Consider the following 26,184-nt stretch of genomic DNA (forward strand, 5'->3'; position numbering starts at 1 on the left):
TCCCAAGAAGCATTGTTCCAGAAAGAGATGTGGATCATGGTAGCATTTTTAGTTACCGACAGATAAACTGTACACAGACTGCACTGCTATGTCCACAGCTATAACATTACTGCTGACGTCATACTTCATTAATTCAAACACACACACACACACACACACACACACACACACACACACCCCTCTTTTATTCTCTCTTTTCCTGCGCGCTTGCAAACGTCTGGGCTTCTGCTGTGTGCATTTAGGCTGCTAACTAACTTAGCTAGTTTAGCTTAACAAACTACCTTGCTCCTTATTGTTGTTAGTGGACTTCTGCATGACAGTTCTTCATATTAGTGATCAAATTGGAGGAATTAAGGATTTGATTACTTCTACCTTCCAAGTATTACATCCTGCACTAGCGTGTCTTATTTTCCTCCGTGAAAAGCATTTAGACCGCTCTGTCTCCACTTCAGCATGTAATTACCGATATAATAACCTATAATTATCGGTTGTTGGCATCAGCCCTGTATTTAAAAATTTTTTTTTATATATCTGCCGATATTTATGTGATTGTTGATACATCGTGCATCCTTACATACAATATGCTAAACGGTGCATGATTATTCATTTATGTGCAGTTGACCTTTTCCCTGTTTCTCTGTGAAAATGCTGGTTGGTTCATTTGATACATTGCATGTCAAAGGAAAAAGATCCAAGGATAAATGGTGTGTTTCAAAAAAATGCCCAGTATATAACCAGAATGATTTTAAGAAAAGGTTGTCAGAGCAGCAGTGAAGTGTACCACACAGGCACGGGTATGGAGAAGCTTCTCTTTTCTGACTCACTTAATTTAAACGTATGTCTTGATTACTGTGGAGCTGCAGGGACAGTAAGGTGGTAAGGCTATCTGTGTTTAATTGAAACATTACCATTTTTCTTAGGACACCTTTTATGTAGCATACTGTACATCAAATTTGATCAAATAGAACATGAATTAACAAAAACAAGATTGGAGACAATAACAGAATTGCTATGTTTTATGGAAAACTTAAGGTGGAAAAATGATTTCTGGAAATTCTTTTTAACAGCAGCAGCATTAATGATATGATATAGATACAACCCCTGCTCTATTCTCCTGGCTTGTCAGTGCTTTAAGAGCTCAGTTTTACTACATGATTGACTGCAAAAGAAAGTGCTCATTATTTATTCATGAAAGGTGTAGTGTCATTTTACAAGTAGAGGCACTTGTGGCTAACCTGTGCAGTTTGTTCCCCTTTCACCAAGCCTCTAATGATGCTTGGACCAAGCTAATATAAAATGTGTCTGGTGTTTCAGGTTCTACCAGATTCGTGCCGGTCTGAAGGTGCCTCCCCGGGTCCCACACAAAGTTGAGACCAGTCTGCTTCACCCTGGAGGTAAATTAATCTTTCAAGATCTTTCTTTTGCTGTATTTTTGATAAGATTTAGGGACCCTTTGTGGATCCATTTCGTCAACCCTATGCCATGCCCCTTCACCTGAATTCTCCAATTAAAGCCTTTCGGTAACTTGCAGTATACCTAAAGTAACACACTGATGCTTTTCTTACCGGAGGGCTGATTATTTCCCGGTAAACTTCAGGTAGACCTGCATGTTGAATTTAATTTCATCTGAGATATTAGCGCTGTTTCAGGGAACATAGTTAATGTTATTGCCGTTTTGGTTTACTTATTGTTTTGTTAATAGGGCTTATGTCACAGGCCCTTCCTTGTTCTCAGTCTTCTCTAAAGCTCAGTGCTTATGCCTCACCCCCTCGTTCAGAGACCTGCACGGCTCATTTCACGCAAAGCACACAATTATTTTGTTTAATTAATAAACAGCATCATCAAGAGACATTCCTTTGCTTAAATGTTTTAGATTCCATGTTTTTGACAGGGAAACAGCACATCAGCACACTTTCATTTTCAATGCAGACCATTAAGATACCTTTTCAGATAATTCCTGGTGCAGGTTATAAGAATATCATTGCCTGTAGGTTGGCTCATTTATATTCTTATTTATATTTGGATCTGAAAAATCCATCTAGATTTTTCTCCCTCTGTCAGCCATGTGTAACAACACATGACATGTGGTTTTTTTGCCTAGTAACAGCACCAGATCAGATGTTTCTAAAGCTAATACAGAAACATTCCCGAAAGCAGACAGGCTAGCTATAATACTTCAGTTGTTCATTTTCATAAACACTTTTAATCCTGGTGACTTTTGTTTAGGCTCTGATCTGGCGTTTCCTGCTTTAGTCCAAGACGATGTCATCTGCAGCAAAACCTTCCAAATCCTGTACAAGAATGAAGAGGTTGTGGTCAACGATGTCCTCCTCTTCAAAGTGATGATGCTCCTGGATGAGAAGAAGGTACGTTTTAAGAAAGACCTATCTAAAATGTCTATTAATCTGTCCCACTCATATATTTTTCTATGTGATGTCACTTCCCCTGCCAACTTGGTGTAAAGTAGATGCACAATAAAAGCCAATCCAATATACAGAAGTTTGTACTGACAACTGAATATAGCCTGGTATCAGATGATTTCTGAGTGTGGTTTCTATGGTACTTTTTATATTGGCTCCCATAGTGTTTTTGTGAAATAAATAAAGAAAGGAGTTTGTGTGTCGGGAATAATAGGATTGGACATTCCTTTAACAGCAATTTAACTTGTGTGTTAGCAGTATGTGATGCACTTCCAAAATGCCACTGAAATTGAGACAAAGTGATTTTTATTTTTATCTATATATATTTTTTTTTAATCAACCCAAAGCAACTGTTCAAATGGGGCACATTGCAGCGTTTCTGGCTTTTGGTGTGTCCTCACGGTAATGGATTACAACAACTAAAGGCTTCAAAATATATCCTGCTTACTAAGGCTAATATTATCACTGTTTTTCAATATTCACAGGTGGAAGAGTCCCTCAATGACATGGATTTCCAGCTCTTCTTGGATTTATATTTCACAGATGGTGATTACACGTAGGTGTTTCAACATTGTAACTGCTTGTACTTATTCCAGTGTGAATTTGATATTTGCATCTCTTATGCAAATAAGGCAGTAATGGTCCTTTCAATCTTCCTTATTTCATTTCCACAGGCCAGATGAACCAAGCTCTCTACAGAATATCAGTGGCCGCACGCTTCGTTTGCACTTCACCCTTCAGCGAGGCATCCATCAACACGTCAATGTCATGTTTGACTACTTCCACCTGTCGGTCATCTCTGTAGCCATCCATGCCTCCCTAGTGGCACTACATCAGCCCCTTATCAGGTCAGATTGCTACGTAACTCAAGAAAACAATCACTGAATGCATTTATACATTCATTCACAAGTGTTGCAGCTCTTTATATGTCTTCATAGTGTTATTTACTATTGTTGTTTGCGGTAAATTCCAACACAATCCTTTTTGTAAATCCACACAAAAATGTAACATTACAATTGAAGTAAGCTTCGTAGGTCTTCGGTTTAACTTGGCATTCATGTACAACAGTAAATGAGAATAAAAAGCCTTATTAGAAGTGCCCCATTTACTTCCTGTGGTGATTAGTTGACTTTGATTTTACTCTGTGTGTTTACCTAGTTTGCCTCGACCCGTAAAAACCACATGGCTTAACCGCAACGCTCCACCACAGAGCAAAGACTCTATCATCCCACCTCTGGAAAACGTGGTGTTTGGCAGCAGCTATGTCAAGCAAGTATCACCAGATGTAAGTGGGCCTCTTGCATAGCATGGACAATGGACATGGAAATCTCTTTTTTTTTTTTTATTTGTAGATGCTTCTAAACTTCTGAGCTGTCTGAAAGATGCTGAAGTCTGAAAGAGGCCGCTGTATTACAAAGGGCTAAATTAAGCACTTGATAAAAAGTAAATAGTTTTCATAAAGCTAATAATACTCAGGATATGGTGTGGAACTCATGTTTCTTCCTTTTATTAGGGTGACATGAAGATGAAAGGATAAAAACAACCTTGTGTGTATTGTTTAAGCAAGCCTGCCTGCCAATAATACAGGATTTTGATTAGTACATGGACATGGGTGTTACTTGGATTTGACCATTGTTTGCCTCAGGTAGACTGTTATGTTACAAACATTGCTTTGGAAGCACGTGGAGATGTGTCAGGCTGTTGACAGATATTGGAGATGAAGAAGAAACTCATTAGACCGCTGTCAGATTTAGCCAGGAGTAATTGGACTCTCCTGACAGAGAAAGGTGGCCAGCTAAAGCTGTCCCTGAGATGTGTGAGTGTACTAGAGTCATTTAGATAGAACAGAGGCAATGCAGAAGCCGCTTTAAAGTATTGCGACATAGATATTGCACACAAAATAAATGTCTGGAAGTAACTGGCAGGTTAACCTGTTGTGATATATGGGACTTTAGTGATTACTGTATTACCTGAGTAATAAGTCATACCATATATATTTACTTGATGTCAATACCTGACACAAAATAGACCAAACCACTGTGATGTTGGGCTATCACAAAAATCTCCTCCATAATAATTTGAATTGCGGAGATATGTGAAATCAGCAAACTTGTTTATTTATGTTTTCGTTTTAAGCCGTAGATGTAACGTTGGTAGATATATAGTTAAACACGGAGATCCGACCTATCTGACATTCTCTGCTGTGCTTGTTTTATGGTAGTGTGTTGCTTTAATCATGTCTTTGATAAACCAAATCAAATTTATAACAACATCTCACCGCCAGTCAGAATAACTGATAGTTTGGGGAGTGTCATTTTCTCTTTAGTCTTTGGCCCAACAGGTAAATAGGTCTTCCACCTAATGTTTGGTAAAGTGTTGACATATGAAAGCATCAAACATGCACTTTAGATGAAGGCGATGAGAGTATATACAGTTGTTCCTTGACCCAGTATGCTCAATGCTGGTAAAGTGTATGTATAGGACACAGGAGTTTTCTACCAGGAAGTTATTGCAAACAAACATTTTGCTTACGTCCATACACTACTGTTTTTCACTAACTTGTGTTTGTGAACATTTGTGACTCCAGATTTAATGTAGAACACATCACTCACATAAAACAGAAGGTCAAATTGGCGAAAGCATTACAGATTCTGTTTCCCTGAGTGTTTGTCTTCTCGTACGGCAGTGGCTACCAACCGAAGGTGTACAACAGAATAAAATATTCAGAACAGCAAAGTTAAACAACTAAACTCTCTTCTCTTGTTCCCTCAGGGCAGGACATTCCTGATGTCCGACCACTGTCTACAGCATGCCTTCAGTCTGCACCATAGCCTCTGTTCCAGTCTCCTGCTAGCCTACCAAGGCCTCTTTGACTACTTCACCTCTATTACCAAGGACCTGCCCTCCTCCCATCGTATGGAACTAGGTATACTGCACCGTGGTTTCAACTCATCTCAGAGTCTGGGGTTACAACAGGTTGTAAAGCAATGAAATCCTTAATCCCAGACTTATTCAAATATGTCTCTGCACTCTTATTATTATTTTAACTCCCAAGCACTTAGAAGAAGCATGTATTCTCATTGTTATACATTCCAATTCCTTCTAATTCATTTTTTTGCTTTGGATGGATTTTTGTTTTGTCTTTTCAGTGTCAGTGTTTGTTGCACATTGCAAGTTCGTTGAGTTGTGTCATGTCATTTCACCTGATCCCTAAACATTTACATATTCCACCCTTTAAACAGACTCCACAAGCAGCAACCCACTAAGTTAATTTAGGAATCTGTGTTTAACTCATCTTAGTTATTATACTTATAAAATCATACTTGCACTCATTATATAGGTCAGCTAACCTTTAGACGGAAGTCAAAGTGTAACAGCTCCAAAACACAACTCATCATTTTAACTATGGATCACCAAACCTAACCCACACAAGTGGACAGATATACACCCATCCCAGAGGAACAAGTAATAAAAAGGTTAAATATGCCTATATGTGCAATCTTACTAGCCAAGTCCAGCATGCAGGTCCTATATGAGAGAATACTCAGAAGACCCTATCCCCGAAGTCAAAGGCACGTCTACATAGGTATGTTCTGACCCCTACAGTACCTCAACTCAGCCTGCCTTTCTCTCATGTTTCCTCTTAACTCCAGTTTCCTTCTTGTAGAAAACGCCATGCCCTCTCTTTGTCCCACTATCCAGAGACATTCCTTAAACTGTTGTTATGCCATCTTCTCAATTATGTCAAAGAGTCTCATTACAAAGTGGCTCTGTAGAATTTGAAGTCTCTGGTCATGTCATATAAAAAGTATTTCCTGTCACCAATGCTGTCCAACACTACTTTCTTTTCTGCCTGCTTTACAGGCTCTTTTAAAAAAAAAAAAAAAAAAACATCTGTATAATTAAATAGTTGAATTGTAAAAGTGAATCTTAGTAATGCTGCTCCTCTGCCTCCTCAGAACAACTCGACTTAGAGGCCCGTCTAGCTGAGTTATGTGAACAAATCAAGGTAAGAACTGTCTCTGATGATTTTTCTTCAGCAGGCCAACAGGCCTGGGAAAAGACTGGCGCTGGGCTTGTGGGGCAGGAGGGGTTAACTTAAAATTGGCAGAGGGAAAAAGCTTCCATTGGATCAGTATTTCTCAATGACTGGAGGGCATGAGTGTAAAGTGCTATCATGTTGTATTTTATAAATGAAAAGTTGTGGCAAGACTGGTGAGAGTGTACATGGGCATATGAATATAACAGTTTGTTTTTGTAGGTAAGGGTGAACCTAGCATGGGAGCAAATGGTACCATACTCAAACTGGGTCTGTTGCTGTATAAGAGCAGCTAAACATAAACAGGCTGAGTCCTCTGATAACAGAAGGGAATAAAGTTTTCTTTTTTCCAGGGATTTAATATTGGTGGATATTGAGTCTGAGGTATTTGGAAACAGAATGGTTCAAGAGAACTTAACTGGAAGCCAGGGGTGAGAATCATTTGTAGTTTTCAGATGACAAGGTATTTCAGCAAACTATGGACAAGAGATGGCACTGAATCCTCTGTGCCACTATAATGTTTGTAAATTAGTGAGCAGATGGGCAATCATTCAGATGTTGTTGTTTTTCCAGCTGGTAGAATGGAGTTATTACAGGTATTAATGACAACATTATTTGTCATGAAAGAGCTTTGACTCTAGTGTCTTTGGGTCCAAAAGGTATGCGATTCAAATGTATTTTTTGTGACAACTAACATCACAGGGAACAATTTAAATGATTAGGAAAAAAAGGTCTGTGACAAATAAATCCGTTGACGATCAAGAAATGTCTGAATCCATTTTATTATATTTTACATGATAATATCCTGATGTAAGGGAGATATGTTTGAACCCACTGGTAGCTGACTTGTGTCTTTCATACTTTTAGCAAAAAGCAGAGACCCCTGACGAGCTGGCTGAACTGGTAAATATGAACCTGGCTCAGCTCTGCTCTCTGCTAATGGCACTTTGGGGACAATTCCTAGAGGTAGTGTCCCTGCAGGAGCATGTTGCTTCCCTTCTAGCTATGGAGCACCACACCCTGAGAGTAAGTCCCAACTTTCTGAATTATCTGCTAATTGTAATATCTAGTTACAATAATGCTATTTGTTTCTGGAAAATGATCCAAAACAATACTCAAACCTTTGTGCAAGACTGAATGTTAAATGTATTCTCTGTAATGTGGTGTTATTACAGGTAAGGCGGTTTGCTGAGGCTTTCTTTTGTCTAGAACATCCAAGACAATCGGCACTAGCATATCAGGAACTGCAGTAAGTTACAATGGCATGTTCGTCTTGTTCGTAAGAAAACGCTGGCTCTTTTTGTTTGTTCTGGCTGACTCCTATCGTCTCCTTTCCTTCCTCTCCCTCCATATTAGTGCTCACAGTCACCAGCAGATGACTAATGCTATCAAAAGCTCCAGCTACTTCCTGTCTTTGCCTCCACTTCCAGTGGAATGTGCAGATCTTGATGGCGATGTTAGCTCCCTGCCGATCATCTTTGAGGATAGATACCTGGATTCTATCACTGAAGGTCAGTAATACAATATTAGTGCTCAACTAGCTGTATAGTCATTAGGCAATGACTAATTTTTTAAACCAAATGTTTTTTGTTTGCTTCCTTTTTTTTGTTGTTGAACCTGGTTTGATTTGGAAGATCGCGATGGACCCTGGCTGGGCATGCACAATACAAGGACTGGCTCAGTGTCCAGCAAAACGGACAAGCCCAACTCCAAGGAGTGCAGTGCAGCAGCCAGCCCCATACCTGAGTCTAGGTGTGGCCCTATGGATAACACCTGGTCGGACAATGATCTACCGCCAAAGTCCAAAGGCAAGTCAGTTAAACTGAAGAAAAATTCAAAGACTGAGAACTCCAAGAAGCTGATAAGACAGGGCTCCAAGGATTCTGTAGTGCTGATGGGCTACAAAAACCTCAAAGCTCCTTATGGTGACACAAAGCACAAGGACGGGGAAGCTCCCCCAAACCAAGAAGAGGAACGAGATACCCTGCAGAAAGACTCAAGTAGTAGTTTAAGGACTTATGCAAATTCAGTGTTTGACTCTGGTGCCACATCAGCACAGTGTGATGTTGATTCTATTCCGGATGACAGTACAGCTACTGCTGCTTGTCAAAGAGCCTTTTTCCAAAATCCTTTAAACTTTGACACACAGAATAATCCTCAGGCAGGTACTGGGGTTATTGCCACATCCAATCAACCACTTCACAAAGATGAGCAAGTTGACCACAGTGGTCAAAAGCTGCCACAGTGGTCTGCTGGACTGAAGCAAATTGAGGTAAAACCAAGTAACAAGGACCCACACCAAGGGGACAAAGTGACAGTTCTTCTACCGTGTCGGACTGATGGAACTCTAAGCAGTATTATTCCTGAGATCACCCAGACAGACCGCTGTGACTCAAAACAGTTTGTAGTGGACTCTGTGTTTGAAAGGCTAGGTAAAGAGGCAGCAGAGCGTAGCCAGTCCTCAGTAGTACAAGTAAAAGGTGGTTGTAGCAGGCTGCCAGATGGAGGAGTCCCCAGTGCCTCGTCTCGTCTTTCTGACTCGGGCATTGAAAGTGAGCCCAGCTCCTTCGCTACTCAGCTTGCTCCAGGACTTCAGGCGTGTGCAGGACTAGTCTTCACTGAATCAGCTGTTGCTGCCCCACAGCCTGAGAGGCCTTTCCTTCCTGCACCACGACCTGTTCAACAAAGCTCAGTGCAAAAGCCCAGTGGGGCAGCAGATGTTCCCTACCAAGAAAATACCAGTGCAGTCAGTGGAGTCCAGTCCTCTCTTACTTCTATCAACTCCTTGCCCTCAGATGACGAGGGCGAAGGCTCCTCTAGGGGCTCCAGTGGAGCTGATGTCCGAGGCAGGAAGTCCAGTGTTTTGGTGCAGGAGCAGAGTCTAGTCTTCTCCGGGGATTTCAGTAACACACCAGCCATCTGCGTGGCCTGCACCCCTGACCCTGCTGCAAGTGATTCCCAACTTATACAACTTTCTTTTGATTTGGAAACAGACCCCAAGTTAACAGGTATTTCTGAAGTTGGACTAGAGGGAGCAACTGGTTCTGGGGCCGGTAAAGAATCCCGTAGTGAACCCCATACTGCATGCCCTTCCAGTAACTCTGCCACCAGTAGCACTGACCTGGTAAAACGTGGGATGGTAGAGAACTACTTTGGCTCATGCTCTAGCACAGATGTGTCAGAGATCAGCCCTGTAGAAACATCTGCTATCACGCTGGGAATAAACGCTGGACCAAAGGTTGAGGAGGATGAGGACGAGACCGAGCATGAGATGATCGAGAATGGTTACTACGAGGAAGGTGATGGCTATGCTTTTGTTAACGGTGTTGCTGATGAGGAGCAAAGTGGGGGTGGGAATGCAGCCGCTTCATGTCTACTCTTTGAACAGCTTGGCATAGGCTACCCCCATGAAACCAAGGATTTATCAAAAGCTCCCATCTGCTCCAACCTAGCCTGTGGCAGAGTTGGCTATAGCTTGGGAAGACCTCCCTGTCCCGCCACCCTCTTTTCTTCAAGTCTGCGGTGGTATGAATGTGCACCCACACCACAGTTGAAAGTGTGAGTCATCTTGTACAATTTTTTTTCGTATCCCACTTAATGTTATACTTTATGCAGATATTGTCCTGTTTCCCACATTATAGATTAATATTCTTCAACTCTCAACTATTTGATTCTAATTATGCAGGTTCATTAAGGCCAAGGAAGAAATGAAACAGCTACGGCTGCCGGGCTTCTTGTATAGTGAAGTACCCGAGCTGGCATCCACTGTGCCCTACTTTAGCTTGGAGGAAGATGAAAGCTGTGAGGAAGGCATCCATCTCATAGTCTGCGTTCATGGCCTGGATGGTAGGAAACCTTATCTTCTAGAGGTAATACATTTCTTGATAGTATTTTTGTACACAAAAACACAATGATGTCTTGCAGGTAACAGTGCAGACTTGAGACTGGTGAAGACTTACCTGGAGCTTGGACTGCCTGGTGCTCGTATAGACTTCCTCATGTCAGAGAGAAACCAGGTGAGTGGATAAGCACAAACAAAGACACTAGTGTCATCTTTTATCAATATTAATAAGCTGTAACACCTTTCAGTGAATCAAACATACCCCAAAAAATTATCTTTTCTTTTCATCTAATGCTCTTTTCATCCACAGAATGACACTTTTGCTGACTTTGAGTCGATGACAGACAGACTGCTGGATGAAATAGTCCAGTACATTCAGATATACAACCTCATGGTGTCAAAGATAAGGTAAACTGTTTGATTCTACCTACATGTAAGGAAAATTATCCATTTAAAAAAAGAAAAGAAAAAAGTTTGTGATTCAATAAGTAGCTGCGGTCAGCTCTATAATTTACTATATACAGCATAGTAAATAAATATGTAAAAGAAAATCCCTTGTAGCAACTCATCCTGTTAAATATTGTTATAATCTAAGTTTATATATGTTGTCTGGTGTTATTATGGTCTAAGTATTTTTTATTTGCAGCTTTGTGGGTCATTCCTTGGGGAACCTCATTGTTCGGTCAGTGCTAACTAGGCCTAGGTTCAAATGTTACCTGAGCAAGCTGCACACCTTCCTGTCCCTCAGTGGACCTCACCTCGGCACACTGTACAACAGCTCTGCTCTGGTCAATACAGGTACGTTTCCAAACATTCAGCCGCTCATTTTCAGATATGTCACTCTGTCATTGCACCGAAGCCTGTTAAACACAGAACTGTTAACTGTCTGTTTCTAGGCCTTTGGTTCATGCAGAAGTGGAAAAAGTCAGGGTCACTCCTGCAGCTCACGTGCCGTGATAACTCTGATCCTCGCCAAACTTTCCTCTACAAACTCAGCAAGAAATCTGGTTAGCTTTCCTTTTTTTATTTATTTAATAAGACATTTTTGGCTGTATATGTATAATGGGAAATTTGACATATGAGACGTTAAAGATAACTTATCAATTGATCTGCTATTGAAGGGCTGCAGTTTTTCAAGAACGTGGTGCTGGTGGGGTCACTGCAGGATCGCTATGTCCCGTATCATTCTGCCCGAATAGAAATGTGCAAAACTGCATTAAAGGACAAACAAACAGGTGAGTTTGGATTGACTATTTTTGTCTACAAAGCAGGATTTATGCTTCTGCAGGGGTTGTATACTTGTGCACTGGCGTCTGCGTCATTCAAGCATATCTTTTTTAAGAGAATAGCAGAGCTGGCATGTGTGTATATGCTGAGGAGTGTGTGTGGTAGAGCGAGTGAGAGAGTGACGGGGAATCGCTTTGGAGCACGTACCGACTGGAGGCGTTGATGGAGAAACAAAGTGTCACGCCTGTGCTTTCTGACCACGGTGGGAAATCTGTAGGAAAAGTTAAGCCTCTCCTTGAGTTCATGTTGAGACAGAGGAGAACCCAGAAATAAGTAGGAAGAAAAACAATGCTACCAAGCCATGGCCAAGCAGACCAATCACTGTTGTTGCGGTCTCTGTTGCCACAACTCAATTTTTTGAAAGGTGCATGTTAGACTACGGCGTAGGGTACTGTGTAGGTTTTGTATCTAAAAGTACGTATTGTGCCTACGGCGGGGTTTTCACGCAGAAGCATAAATTGTACAGTAACATACAATTTGGGGCACGGGGCTTAACTTACTTAAAGATCATCAAATGGAACCAACCTTACCCTGTTGAGCCTGTTTCACTCTTGTCTGCACCAGGTCCTGTGTATGCTGAGATGATTGAAAACCTGCTGCTGCCAGTTCTTCAGAACAGAGACTGTAATCTAGTGCGATATGATGTCATTCATGCCCTGCCCAACACCGCCAATTCCCTTATAGGCCGGGCCGCCCACATTGCTGTGTTGGATTCTGAGATCTTCCTGGAGAAGTTCTTTCTTGTTGCGGGCCTCAAGTTTTTTCAGTAGAACTGTGGCAGAATCAAACTAATTGGTGGATAAGAGAATTGTGGAGCTAATACCTCACTGCATCTAAACCTTATTCTGATTTTGGTATCTGGATTATCCCTTAGTTTTTAAACACATATAATCACTTTAAGACACATGAGCAAAATCACAATTTCTTTAATTTCATGTTTATATGGGAATCCCAGTGGATATGGACATTTTTATTTTTCTACTGCCATCTTTTAAAAATTGTTTTGTTTTTTTTGTGTTAGGGAATGATTCCCCCCATTATATGCTATATTTTCAGTGTTATTTATGTGTTATGTTTTTACTTTTAATTCACTTTTTAAAAGTTATTCAATTAATATTAGATGCTAAACTGGAAATGTAGCTGCTACAAAAATGAAATGGCTGTTTGGGTGAGCTGGCCCAAGTCACGTCTGCACATACCGTCCTCACCATTGCAAATGTTTCCCACCAATTTAAAGAGACACTGCATTGATTTGCACCAACTACATTTTACAAGCTTTTGTACTGAAAATGATCATTTGTACAAGTAGCTTTTTTATCAACAATTTTCCATCATTTTTAATGGCAAAGATTACATTTGAAATAGGATTGTTGCTCAGACATGGCATCCTTGGCTTTGGTCTTATTACTTTATGCCGTCCCCTTGCCATTGCAGCATTCTGCTCAACATTTACCCAAACTGGTGTTGGGAGAATAAAGCTTTGCCTACAACATAGCAACATTTTATTAGGGGTTTTATGTAATGACCATGATTCAGCAAAAGCACATGTCAGTAATATGAACTTGTTTTTATTGAAAGTATTAGATTGGTATCATTTGTGTTTCAAACTGGAAAGTATTGCTTGGAATTAAAAAATCTTTCTTGGAAAATTATTTATATACCATCATACTACCATTAAATATGCATATTGTGAAGTTGTTTATGTGACTTATTTCTTGTTATGTGCCACAGCCAGGCCTGTACTAAAAAGCAAGATAAACAGGCCCTGGATTAATGTCAGTTACCCGGCTTCACCAAACCTAACAACCGCGGTGAGCAGTGTCACGTCGGCGACTAACAACTAGTTTAATCAACCCAGGGTTTCCCAATCTCAAAGAAAATTCTTTCTCTATTTTGAATTTTTTGAAAAACACCTTTTTGAGATCTCTTCCTACACTATTTCTCAGATTTCTACCAAGTTTTTAGTTAATCATCAATTCATGGACATCATTTCATCAATTATGTCCAAATCTCAATTACTTTTCAAGTGATTGACCACTGAACTTGAAAAGGGGCGGGGCTCTGGACATAATTGAACACAAATCAGCAACCGTAAGGCCAATCATCAAAAAACTCACAAGGTATGTTCAGATAAGTGCTGCAGATAAACCCAGACAGTTTTATATACATACACCACTAGGGGGGGGGGCTAATAGCGCAAGATAGGTGAGTGGCATTACACATATTTTACGATAAATCACATTCTTATTGTCCAATCATCACAAATCTCTCAGGATATGTCCTGATAAGTACCTGAACCACTACCTGAAAGTTACATTCAAATTAAACACCAGGGGGCGCTATAAATCCAAGCAAACTGCAGGTGATATAGCGCAAATTGGGCTATAAATGACTAAATGTTTGTCCAATCAACACAAGACTTCCAGGAATGTCTACATAATGACCTCAAACATACACAGCAAGTCTGCTTCAAATTAACCGCTAGGGGGCGCTTTAAATGCACAATACCTGGACGTGGAATGACGCAAATCAAGGTTTGATCTTGCGGCTTTACTAGCAATTGTTTTTGTGTTGGTCATCTGCTTCTCTCAAATTGCCGTGAGCAGGACTGATATCACGCTGAAATGAAAAATGTTTTTGACAAATCAGTTGTAGGCAATAACAACTTGCACTGTCAAGATCTTAGGCATATTAGGTTAGTTTTGGGGATTCTTTCTGTGAAAATTCATCTCCTTCCTTTTTGTTTGGACTTCGTTTTTGCAATTGATCCAATGGCCCTGCAGATGGCAGTGTCGCCCCAGGATCGTGTTCTTTAAACACCCATAATAATGTGGGGATGTCTGTGCAGGGTTTTGCAGATGTTATCAATTATTGAGAATTCATTTTTATTTGATTTCAAAGTACTTTTGCTAGTTTATAAATCACTAAACGGTTTACGGCCAAAATACACTATGACCCCCCCTGAACTCTCAGGTCGTCTGGGACAGGTCTACTGTCTGTCCCCAGAGTTAGAACCAAACAGGGGGAAGCAGCGTTCAGTTTCTATGCTCCTCATATCTGGAACAAACTTCCAGAAAACTGCAGATCCGCTGCTACTCTTAGTTCTTTTAAATCAAGGCTGAATACCTTCCTTTTTGATGTTGCCTTTCTTTAAATGGCTGTTCATTTCTTTAATGTTTAATTTCTTCTACTGCACTTTAACTTTTATTCTTGTGTTTTATCTGTTTTTATTTTTTAACTGTTTTTGTGTAAAGCACTTTGAATTGCCCTGTTGCTGAAATGTTCTATACAAATAAAGCTGCCTTGCATTGCCTTTCCTTAATACTCAATCGATGATAAGTGATACAATTTAGTAAAATTCTAGTAATGAAGGCATGTGCATGATCTCAGGAATGTTACAAGCTAGAAAAGATAGATGGAGGCTAACATGTTAAAGATGGCAAAGAAATGTGGTAATTGTTTAGGGAACATAGACTTGAAAAAAATGAATTTATTTACACAAGATGATGAACCACCAGTCTTTATTGAAATATTAAACTTACACAGTATAACGCATAAAACAAAAGCAGCATTAAGTCCAGGGGAAACATTCCTACGCCTTTTAATTCCAACATAACACGAAAAAAATACAGATGGGCTTAATGACTTAAGATGGGTTGAAACACATACCATAACAAATACATATGTTATTTGGTCATATAGTGTTCTCTGAAGCTCAGAAGCTCACCGCCGTGCACGTGCACTTATAATTTAAAAGTGGAAACGGAGAAAGGGTCTCCGCCATTGGTGAAAATACATGATACAGTCATTTCAAACTAATACATTTTCAGACGTGATGATAACGCTAACAACACTGGTCCCGAGTTCTTTAACTGTCTATGGCCCTGACAAGAAAGACCCAACCGGTCTCAGCACTATACATGCTCTGGACCTCTAATTAGCACAGGGTCACTATACCTACGCAAAACATAGGGAGGCATGTCTGCATGGTACTGCAGTGAAGTATTACGATGTTTATATTTATTCATGGATGAAGAAATGTGTTTATGTTTAGTTCATTTACATGCGATTAAAACTAAAATAAGTGTTGAATAGAACCTGGAAATAGTAAAAACATTTACAATCAGAATGCAATCACAACACATTACCCCTACAACTATCCTAAATGGTATAGCTCAATCGTTGGGGCTTCTCGGTGGTTGAAGAAGTTGCAACACGCAATGGGGAGGGGATAAACTGGTGTCCTCCTCACTTCTGTCATGTCGTAAGTTAGATTTAAAAAAAAGATTGGGTCCGGGCAAATACTGAGAATATCTGCGACTGCTTATTGAACTCCTTTGCGTCGTATAATGTGATGGTAAGTATAACTTACTGCTTCATAGCTAGCGAAATGAGGAACATTAGCCATAGTTACTGATGCACTTGTTGCGTTAGGTTGGACGTTACCGTCCCATCCAAAACAAACATACCTTTCCAATAGGGAAACGTTTAACGCTACTACCGTAAGAAGTCTAAAACACTTTTAGCTTATCCTACTTTGTTTCTGATTTAAGGGACTTCACTTTTAAATTGCATATGTGCAATTTACTAAGCTAACACCGAAACGTTGACAGAACTATAGCACGTGTTGCGTTAACGAACTTCATCGCCCGATATGTAAATACCGTATCAGGCTTTTGATGATAATATGGTGAATATATAAACGGTCAAAACATGGGAGTTTGAACTGGAACTGAAAAGCTGGCTCACTCTCTTGTCTTAAGTGGTATGAGTTTTTTGTTTTACCCTGTTTATTCGTAAACCCCATCCTTTATGGTTTTAGCGGGCTGTGAGGATCCCTTACACTTCAGAGAGTTTGCACAGTGCAGGGTTGGGGGGGGGGGGTTAACCAGCAGTGTGCTCTGAAGGAGGGATTAGGACAGTCTTGGAGGGGAATTAAGGTTTACAGATGGCTGCTCTCATGTGATGCCAGGTTTACCCCTGGTCAGCAGCAAGGGGATGTCCGAAGACATCAGCCAGCAGAGTTTGGGCTGATAGTAAACTTGTGGTTGGATTCAGTGGAAACTAGTGTAGCTTATAACTAATTGTACTCTGGATTTAAGGCTGATTAAGGTTGGTATAGCTTCACCTCATTCATTAGTTACTCAGTACTTTTCATGCTTTACACCAGCTGTTAGACTTTTGCGTTGATGCAATATGGCAGTGATAACTACCACTGTTTATTCTTTAAGTAATGTTATGTTTGCCCTGTGTTATTGATAACAGGTTATTCGTTCTGAATAAATTCAATGGTGAATGTCTCGGTGCAATTAAAGTCATTGCATCTGTTGTATTTTGTAGCTTTATTCTCTCAACTGAGCTCTTAATTAAATGAATATTGTAGCTAACGTAGACAAGTCTTCAACATAAACAAACCAAATGCTGAAATGCTAATTGGCCGAACATTACATTCATAGGTTAGATGTCTAACAATTGCTTGCTCTTATTTCTTAAAGTATTTTTTTTTTAATGTACAGTGTAAAACAATTTTCAGTCAGGGTAGATGCAAAAATAGATAGCTGAACAAATACCCACAAGCCCATCCAAACTTTTAAACAAAGCATTGTTTTCTCCTGATAAAAGCTGTCTATATTTTTCAATCTTGTTACTTCACACATGAATTTGCTCACCTAGTGTATGTGTGCAACCTCTTCTTTTAATATCTCAGTAATAAATAAATAAATAAACAAATATAGTGTATTATCATTTGGTTATCATTATCACAAATTTGATTGTATTTCTTCAGTATAGGCTATATGTTTATTTTTATTATTATTGAATAAAAATACGTCTGTCAATGGGACTATTGTAAAAATGCAGAAGTATTGTAATATTGTAAGCAGTATAGCTCACATTATAGCATATTGACTAACCAGATTAAAGAGGTACAACACTCTCCTATTGAGGATATGTTATATTGAAGAAGCACTCCAACACTCAACAGTAGATAATGATTAAAAACAATGATGTAAGAATTATTCATACATTGTCAGTGTGAGTATATAATTGGGTCTGTTGAGTTTTTGTACCATTTCCTACAGTGTAAGTGTAAATGTACAGTCTAGTTAGACTCAGAAACAAGTCATAAGTTCATGCTACAGGAATTTCAGGTTTTATGTCTGTTCTCACTGACACGCAGATGTGAGTAAGGCTGTGTTTGAACATGTCCATAAATCACATTAGCTATGACAAATGTTTTGCTCTCTGCGCCAACAACATAGACTTTTGTAGTTCCCACAACTTGTACATTACACCTTTTGTTTTATAATGTTTTATTTTCTTATGCTTTATCTCACATTGAGGCCTATTGCTAGTGCTTGTAAACATATGTAACATATGTTTCCTCAATGTGAATGCCAAACTCCTAAAGAGTTGCATGTAAAAAGACACAGTGATGCAAAGAAACAGCAGTTAGTTTGTGTAAGAATGTCTTACCATGCTGGTTATTTTCTACATTTTACTTGGTGTAGATTGGCACAAAGTCCAGACTGCTTCAGTTATGGATCATTTTGTTTTTGGTCCTTTGTATTTTTTTCTCTTTTTTTTTCTCTTTTTTTTTTTTACTCTTTATCATCACGATCAGGATTTAAGGGGATCAGAGTCGGCGTGCGGCAGTAATTAACCTGATTAATTGATGTTGAGACGTTAATCAGATGAGCCACGGACCAGTAGGGGCTTTAGGTCAGCATAGTGGGCCAAGCTGCAGATAGACTGCCCCTGTCCACCATGGCCATTAAGCAGGATCTGCATAACACAATTCATTTTTATAAATAAACAATGCTGTTTAGAATAGAAATAGAAAAGGGATGCACAACGATTGTCTGATTATTATTAGTATCTGAAAATGTTGTTTCCAGTTAATGACTATTATTAGGATTACATTATAACTCATTGAATTTGCCCCTACATCCCGGTTAGATCCATGCTTTTTAACCCTTGTGTTGTCTTCCAGTCAACCATGAAAAAGTTTTTTGTCAACACTATTATTGCTTTTTCTGACATTTTTGTCACTTTTTCAATGTGATGGGTGTTTTTTTTTTTTTTTTTTCCAAAGTTAATTGATATTTCTAATTTTGACATTTTCAGCTTATTTCGAAGGCCCATTTTTTTATTTTTTATGATGAAAAAACTCAAAATGTGTCAAATTTGACCCGAGGACAACACAAGGGTTAAGGTAGACCTGTCAGTTATTTGAGTCGTGGATTTAATTACATTTTTGGATTTTCTGGAAGATTATTGTGATGGTAAAGCATTTGGCGTCAGAAGGGACAAGCCATGTTGAGTTAATCTTGGTTTGGGATAATGGGAGAATGGGATTGTTTATGCTATGACTGATTGACAGTGTTCTGATACAACCTCAATGAAGAACGTTACACAGCAGACTCTAGATCTGTTTAAATTCCATTCTGCTGTCTTCATCATTCACATTGAACGTTGTTGGATCATTTTTTTTTATTTCTTTGCCCATCTTACTTTGACTTAATCTATCTTTTCAGATGCAATATGGACTCTTACTGCCCTGGAACAGATAAAAAGTGAAGGATAGAAGAAGCAAGAGAAGACGGAGGCAGTTTAAAAGAGAGAAAGTACTTATCGTTGTCTTACACAAGACATCATGTCCACTTTGATAAAGCAGGAGAGAACCATTTGTGTTCTCCTCCCCAACAAAGACCAGCTGGACATTACTGTCGGGGTGGGTGTTTAATACGTCTCTAGCTGTCCTCTTGAAGATCACCAAGAGGTCTTAACAGATGGTCAAAGTTCTGTTTATCATTACAACTGCACCACATACTATTGAATTCTGAATACTGACTTCTTTGTCTTTTCACCTGCTCCAGCCAAAGCCCACAGGGCAGGATGTTTTTAATCGAGCGGCGGAGCTTCTTGGAATCAAAGAGCTGCACTTCTTTGGCCTCACAGTGGTGAGGGGTAAGTTCACTCCTCATTGACCCCTCCGACTCACACTAGAGTACACAGCAGTTTTATCAGAAGACTGTTGACCAGTTCATGCACATACAGGACAGTGCCTATACCACATTTCAGCAGTCAGTCAGTTAGGTTGTGAACAAGAGCATCATGTTTTGACGATTATAACGATGTGCTGCAGGGCTTTGCAATGGCACTTGTTAATTAAATGTTGTGGGAAATGTTTTCTGGATAAAGGCTGTTTTACTTAAGACAAAACATAATTGAATGGTGTAATCCACTTTAGCCACCGAGCAAAGTTCTGAACTTTCTGTTTCCTTGTGTTTCTGTTCTCGTCTTTGTTCAAATACATTTTAATGCATTGGTAATCTTGTGTAGCTCACCACTTGAACAAGCAGCCTTTTGTTTTTGTGGTGTTGGTTCAGCGATCACTTAGGCCTGGATTCCTGCAATATTAACTTCATTAAGCCTGGAATGCACACTTGCATTCCTCCTCTTCACTGAGGGGAGGGACGGATTGATGATGGAAAGAGGAGGGTGGGAATGGAAGGGAAAAGAGGTAGGGGGACCCATCATGACACGGGCTGCCCTAAAGACTTCAATGAAGGATGAGAGGTAGGAGTTGGAATGAAAGGAGGAGAGATGGATGGCTAAAGGAACACGTTGCGAAACAGCTTGGCGAGCATGATTTGGCTACACAAAGAGATAAGGTGGATCAAATAGAAAATGCCCATGTCATGACTCATGGGACCAGGCTGCGAGTGAAACCTCCTCATTCTCAGCACAGGCTGCAAACAGCTTTTTAGACCCTCTCCTGAAATAGAATTCAAATGAGTTTTTTACAAAATAACATTAGCCTTGGCAAATAGTTATATTCAAGGGATTGCAGTGCAGGCTAGATAAAAAGCTAAATATCAAGATCAATGCTACGTTCTGTTTAATGCATCAACACATCCCTTTACACATTTGCAGAACGTTAGACCGACAAAGCTTATGCCAGCAGTGTTCGGCCTGTACTGCCATGCTAACACTGAAATTAGAAAAATGATACATTAACATTAGCATTGTTCCTGGTAGCCTCATTCACAAAATGAATAACAAGGTTTTTTTTTTCTTTCCCCCTAATGAATCCCATTGTTGGTCAAATTTTCCGCTTGGCTACATTATTGTTTTGTTTGCTTGCTAACGGTGTGCTTGTTTCCTGATTGTCTTTCTCCATCCCAGACAATGAGCACATATTTTTAGACATGGAGGAGAAACTGACTAAGTACTTTCCTAAGGAATGGAAGCAGGATTCAGGAAAGGTAAGGCAGCCTGTTATGAAGATTGGAACATTTCCGAGTAAATTAGGAGCATTTTTGCTGTGACCCACTCTCCTCTCTATTGGAGATTTCGGTTAATTGGGAGGTACAGTCCAGTGGCCTACATGCACCAACTTTTTGTTTAGCATGACAAAAAGATGAGAACAGGCCTTCTCTGACATGTCTCTTTCTGCATACAGGGATTACTGAAGAGACCCTTGCCTTTAGTGCTCTGTCTCAAAGTGCAGTACTACATAGAAAACGGTAGACTCATTTGGTATGTCCTATGTTCTTTACGCATCTCCTTCAATACTGGACAAGCTTGCTTTTTGTCCATCCATCTTTTTCCTCCTTTCTGACTTCATTTTCTTTTGGCGTGGTACCAGTGAACGTAAGGCACGACATCTATACTACTCTGACTTGCGGGAGCGGGTGCTTCGCTCTGAATGTCGTCAGCAGGAGGAGGTGTACTTCCAGCTGGCAGGTTACGCCTTGCAGGCTGACCTCGGTGACCACCCGCCGCCCAGGCAGGATATGGTGGTCACTCCATACTTTGAACCCAAGGAGTACTTTCCCCCTTGGGTAGGAGTATTTGTGTTTCAGCAGCATTTAAAAAAAAAAACAAACAATTGTAATAGATTAGATTCTAATAGAGTTTCATGTTTTATATTTTGAGGTCATGTTGCGCTCTCTGCCTTAATCCATGTCTGTCCCGACATCCTTCTGCAGATTGTAGCTAAGCGTGGAGTGAACTATCTCCACTGCCATGGGCCCAAGGTGCATCAGGAGCTGTGGGGGATGTCCACTCGTGATGCAATGCTGCACTTCATCAGGGAGTCATGTCAACTGGAGGATGTACCTGTCACGTTTTATAAACTGCAAAAGGTCTATTTATTTTTTTAATATTATAAATTGAGTTTCTTAAGTTGAGTTTTTGTAGCACATACAATACGGCAGGGTGTGTTTATATGCATGATTGATTTATATCATTGAAATCCAAAATGTGGATTAATTAGGCTGGTGGGTAGTGGAATTTGTTTTCACCACATTATTATCTATAGCCATTTGAAAAATATCCCTTCCCTCTGACTGAAGTACTGTCTTTTCCAACACAAATACAGTTACTTTGGCTTCATTTCAGCTGTGCTGGACAAATGACTATGTGGGCAGTTATGTAACTTTCCATCTAATCCAGTTTATTGTCCTCCCCATTCCAAGATTATTTATCTGAGTGAATTTTGAAGGCTGGCCCATCCATTGCGTAATGTGCTATCACTTGTAATTTGTTGTTAGCAGCAGCCCAGTGTTTCCCATTGAAGTAGGAGAGGGGCTCAAAAGTGGAATAACTATCTTATCTAAACTGCCTCTCTGACATCTCATCAATTTGTCCAGGACAAAAAGGCAGAGAGAGGAACAGCATTGCTCGGCTTGACCCTGCGAGGAATGCAGGTTTATCAGGTATGTGCATGAGCACGTGTGTTATTGATGCATAGTATATGAGTCATCACATGCGTACATGAGAGTGAATCTGCGAATGCTCAAGATTCAGTCTTTGTATCTGTAACCCTATAAACCCTCTGACTAGACGTGTGAAGAATGTGTGGGATTTCTACCAACAGCAGTGGATCAGAAGATAAGAGCTGTCTGCAATGCCCGTCAGTTGTTTGATCTGTCCATCGGGGGCCATCTGGGGGGATTAGGGTTCAGGCCTGGCTGATTTAAAGAGCTAACAGACCATGAGATATGTCGAGTAGCCCTTGTCCTCTTTGCCAAGTCCAGATGTCTCTTGTACACAAAAATACAATGGATTATTGATTGCTAATTTTAAAATATATCCTAGTAGATTACACATCCAGAAATCTCTTGCTGCTGAAACACAAGAGCTCACACACATATGAGGTATTCAATTTAAGTGTGTGTGTGGGTCTGTGTCTGTGTTTTATTCATAGGAGGTGAACAACACGCGACAGCTGTTGTATGACTTCCCGTGGTCAAATGTGGGACGTCTCACTTTCCTGGTAAGAACACTGCTCATTTCCATTGAGATGAGATAGAATTGTTGTAATTATTTAATGGGCATTCGCTTTCTACACTCTGTATAATATGTTGTACCATTCAGGGTAAGAAATTTGAGATCCAGCCAGATGGCTTGCCATCAGCCAGGAAGCTGGTTTACTACACTGGATCTTCGTTTCGCTCTCGCCACCTCCTCCTGCACCTGAGCAGCAGCCATCGCCTCTACCTCAGCCTCCAGCCTGCCCTCAAACACCTACGCCAGCTGGAGGAGAGCAAAGGTAGGGAGAGTATAAGGTAGGGCTGGGCAATATGGAGAAAATCAAATATTGCAATAGTTTGGACCAAATACCTCAATGTTTATACCTCAAACGTATCGTAGTGTTGACTATTGACCCTTTCACATTATATTTACACAATTAAATCTTTGATAAATTATCAGTAATGTGGAGTTAATGACTAAGTGGGTAAAGGCCAATAATAGAACAGTTAAGACAGTCTGGTAAGATTAGAAGATGACATCCATTTACTGTAATGCAGCCTTTAAAACCAGGAAAAGACAACATTTATGCCACATTACAATTACATTACAAATCCAAAATTTAAGACGATATCTAGTTTCATATCACAATATCGATATCGATATATTGCCCAGCTCATATATATGGCGGAGATTAGTATCCGTGATAATAACAGTTTGGCTGGGGGCCATTTGTACTCAGCAGAACACTTCTGCAGCCACTGAAAGTTAAATGCATGACTTAAGAAAAGTCACGTTTTCCCCCCACACAACGAAATCAAAAAGGTTCCTGTTTAATAATCGCATTTATAGCACAGAACCTGTTGATATCAATCTCTATTGGACCAACTTGATAAAATGCATAATTTAAGAAACATTTAATTGTATATCCTTTTGTTAAAAATAAGTATTTTGGCGCTTTTAAATTTCTTAATATATAAGCTGTCTGAGTCTTTTTTTTTATTGATCAGCAACAATTAAGGGTCAAGAATATTATTTTCAGCATTTGAAGCAGCTTCTTGCAGTTTCCAGTTAGCGAAGACTACTAGTATTCTTGGTATATCTTCAACACTTTCAATCATCTTCTTAGCAATCAGCCAACCTCAGTTTCTCTAAATGTTTTATGCTCTTTTCTTACTTTTAGATAAAAAGCGCTACAGAGAGTCCTACATCAGTGATGACCTGGACTTGGACCCCCCAGGCAGCGAGAGCAGCCCTGGTCTGTCGCGACATTCCACCAGCAGCTCTGGAATTGAAGCTGACGCCCGCCAGCACAGCATCTCCACGGAGATGACCTCCATGGAGGAGGAAGGTCAACGACAAGCAGAGAAAGGTTTCAGCTCAGTAGCCAGCCACAGCAGCTCCTGTACCTCTGGGTTTGACACAGGCAGTAAGGCTCGAATAGAAGATGTGGCGTGGCAAGAGGAAGGTAAGCGGATTTTTATACTGAAACATTTGTAAAGAACATTTTATTCATCCCTCTGCATGTTGTTTGGAGTAAACTGATTCATTTTTTGAATGACTTAGTCAGTTGGTAGACAGGAAAGCAGCTGAATGCCATGCTGATCTTGTATTTACCTTTTGGTATTAATGGTTTACTGGTGATCCGTTGAGAACATGAGAGTTCAACAATGTTTTTATCATCACCTGCTTTCACCATTTATTGTTCAGTATATATCAAAGTAAGTCATTTTGCCTGAGACATCAGTTTAATCTGTGCAGGTGTTTTCACTTCAGCAGTTCCATACAGTTGGGATAATTACACCGTTTCACACAGCGCTTCCTCAGGCTATGCACTATGCAAAACGCATTGCTCAATAAAGATGACGTGATGTCATTATCCCATATTTGTATGCATATCTGGCTTCTTTTAGTAGCCTGCACCTCGAGCTCAAGTAAACACTATGTGTGCAAAGTTATGTACTTTTTTGTTTCATTGTGATATTAAATCAATACATGGCCACAGCAGAAAAGAGACAGGATTTTCAGATTTTTCATTATCAGATTTCTAATTTTTTTTTTTCAGCGATCAAGACCAATATTGAAAATCCAAATGAGGTTCTTGTGGATGATCCTGATGAGATGTTCCAGTTGGCTGATCTTCTTGAAGGAGTGTCTGTGGATTGTTCCGTACTCTTCTCAGAGACTCGCTCACCAGGTAAGAATAATTAGTGAAAAACAAGATATTATTTAAACAAGATTGTATTTGTTCTCATCCCTTTTTAATGAAAACAAAATCGGTTGTATTCTCAAACACTAACACAAATGTTTTAGTCTCTACAGAAAACAAAACCTTTCCCCCAGACAGTAATGAAGACCTTGAGAAATTACATAACAAGGATATGTTAAAACAGGTTGGTTGTCTATTTTCTTTCCCTTGCCTTCTTTTTCTTTGACTCTTTTGGATTTCTCTGTTGTATTAGCTGTTACCTTGACATCATGTCTGTATTCTAGATGCTGAAATCTAGGGCACAAGTTTGCGTAGATCGGCACAGCCACAGTCTAGATGATGTGCGTCTGTTCCCACCTCCGGCACGCCTGGGGACCACGCTGCCACCTGATTCCTCCCACAGCTATACCTTTGGCCTCCCAGATGCCTCAACAAACACAAATATCCCTGTTGATCACAGTTATCCCCTTTTGCACTGCCAAGCCAAACCTTCCTTCTTTGGCCGCAGGTCTAACTGCCTCTCCTTGGACATGTTAGGTGATGAACAGTTCCTGGAATTCATACTTTAAAAACGCTGATGTGCACAAATACGCCCGTTCGCTTCCTTAATTTACGGTGCAGGTTAACTCAAAGATCACCAACACACAGATGTCTCAGTGTTTTCTACTGTCTGAGGATGACAACGTGGGATGTGTGTGTTTCATATTGCAGAGAGACATGATTAAAATGGCGGGACCCTTAATTCCTCTTAGAAAAGCTGTGGATTAGAGAACCAAGATCTGATTCAGCAACACTCACTCAGTAATCAGAGCATATTTATTAATTTTGTATATTGTGTACATAATATTTGCACTATTTTATTACATTTCAAGGCCTCTGAACAAAACATTTCTAACCAATTGTATTGTCTTTTATAAAGTATACACTGTTGAAATGTTTCTGAAATGTCTGAATAGGTTAATGTTGGGGCAAAACGTTTGACGTTAACGGATGTTTTGACGATTTAAGGTCATGCAGTCGTGTTCTGTATTGGACATTCATAAGATGGGACTTACTTCCCTTGCATTTAGCATATTTGCTAATGTAATCACTAAGATGTCCTTGTTTTTATTAATGAGAATCTCCAGAA

The 26,184-nt window shown here is 39.9% G+C and overlaps 2 protein-coding genes across 5 annotated transcripts in view; both read left to right on the forward strand.

Moving 5' to 3' along the window:
* The window catches only part of fam135a (family with sequence similarity 135 member A), a 16,435-nt gene extending 3,154 nt beyond the window's left edge, over window positions 1–13,281 (forward strand). For 2 of the 3 annotated variants that reach the window (XM_034898263.1, XM_034898262.1), the window contains exons 3-21: window positions 1,315–1,394; window positions 2,227–2,366; window positions 2,906–2,976; window positions 3,095–3,268; window positions 3,579–3,705; window positions 5,193–5,346; window positions 5,929–6,006; window positions 6,380–6,429; window positions 7,327–7,485; window positions 7,635–7,708; window positions 7,816–7,970; window positions 8,094–10,017; window positions 10,145–10,305; window positions 10,384–10,475; window positions 10,611–10,708; window positions 10,947–11,098; window positions 11,197–11,307; window positions 11,422–11,535; window positions 12,152–13,281. In XM_034898263.1, the coding sequence (XP_034754154.1) occupies window positions 1,315–1,394; window positions 2,227–2,366; window positions 2,906–2,976; window positions 3,095–3,268; window positions 3,579–3,705; window positions 5,193–5,346; window positions 5,929–6,006; window positions 6,380–6,429; window positions 7,327–7,485; window positions 7,635–7,708; window positions 7,816–7,970; window positions 8,094–10,017; window positions 10,145–10,305; window positions 10,384–10,475; window positions 10,611–10,708; window positions 10,947–11,098; window positions 11,197–11,307; window positions 11,422–11,535; window positions 12,152–12,357 (4,120 nt within the window). In that variant the 3' untranslated portion in view covers window positions 12,358–13,281. The remainder of the gene's footprint in view (window positions 1–1,314; window positions 1,395–2,226; window positions 2,367–2,905; window positions 2,977–3,094; window positions 3,269–3,578; window positions 3,706–5,192; window positions 5,347–5,928; window positions 6,007–6,379; window positions 6,430–7,326; window positions 7,486–7,634; window positions 7,709–7,815; window positions 7,971–8,093; window positions 10,018–10,144; window positions 10,306–10,383; window positions 10,476–10,610; window positions 10,709–10,946; window positions 11,099–11,196; window positions 11,308–11,421; window positions 11,536–12,151) is intronic. The other variant, XM_034898264.1, reaches the window with a different exon arrangement.
* Window positions 13,282–15,764: 2,483 nt separating this feature from the next.
* zgc:172136 (uncharacterized protein LOC566376 homolog) lies at window positions 15,765–25,860 on the forward strand. 2 transcript variants are annotated; one of them, XM_034898611.1, is made up of 14 exons: window positions 15,765–15,944; window positions 19,123–19,319; window positions 19,465–19,555; window positions 20,777–20,856; window positions 21,054–21,130; window positions 21,240–21,435; window positions 21,583–21,738; window positions 22,246–22,311; window positions 22,803–22,871; window positions 22,973–23,147; window positions 24,030–24,314; window positions 24,912–25,043; window positions 25,169–25,239; window positions 25,340–25,860. In XM_034898611.1, exons 2-14 carry the CDS (start codon window positions 19,242–19,244, stop codon window positions 25,622–25,624), a joined length of 1,761 nt encoding a protein of 586 aa, XP_034754502.1. In that variant the 5' UTR covers window positions 15,765–15,944; window positions 19,123–19,241; the 3' UTR covers window positions 25,625–25,860. The 2 variants fall into 2 exon arrangements, with proteins under 2 accessions (XP_034754502.1, XP_034754503.1); XM_034898612.1 differs by lacking the exon at window positions 15,765–15,944 and adding an exon at window positions 16,497–16,699.
* Window positions 25,861–26,184: the final 324 nt, after the last annotated feature.

Source organism: Etheostoma cragini, chromosome 17 (genome assembly GCF_013103735.1).
Source record: "Etheostoma cragini isolate CJK2018 chromosome 17, CSU_Ecrag_1.0, whole genome shotgun sequence".
NCBI lineage: Eukaryota > Metazoa > Chordata > Actinopteri > Perciformes > Percidae > Etheostoma > Etheostoma cragini.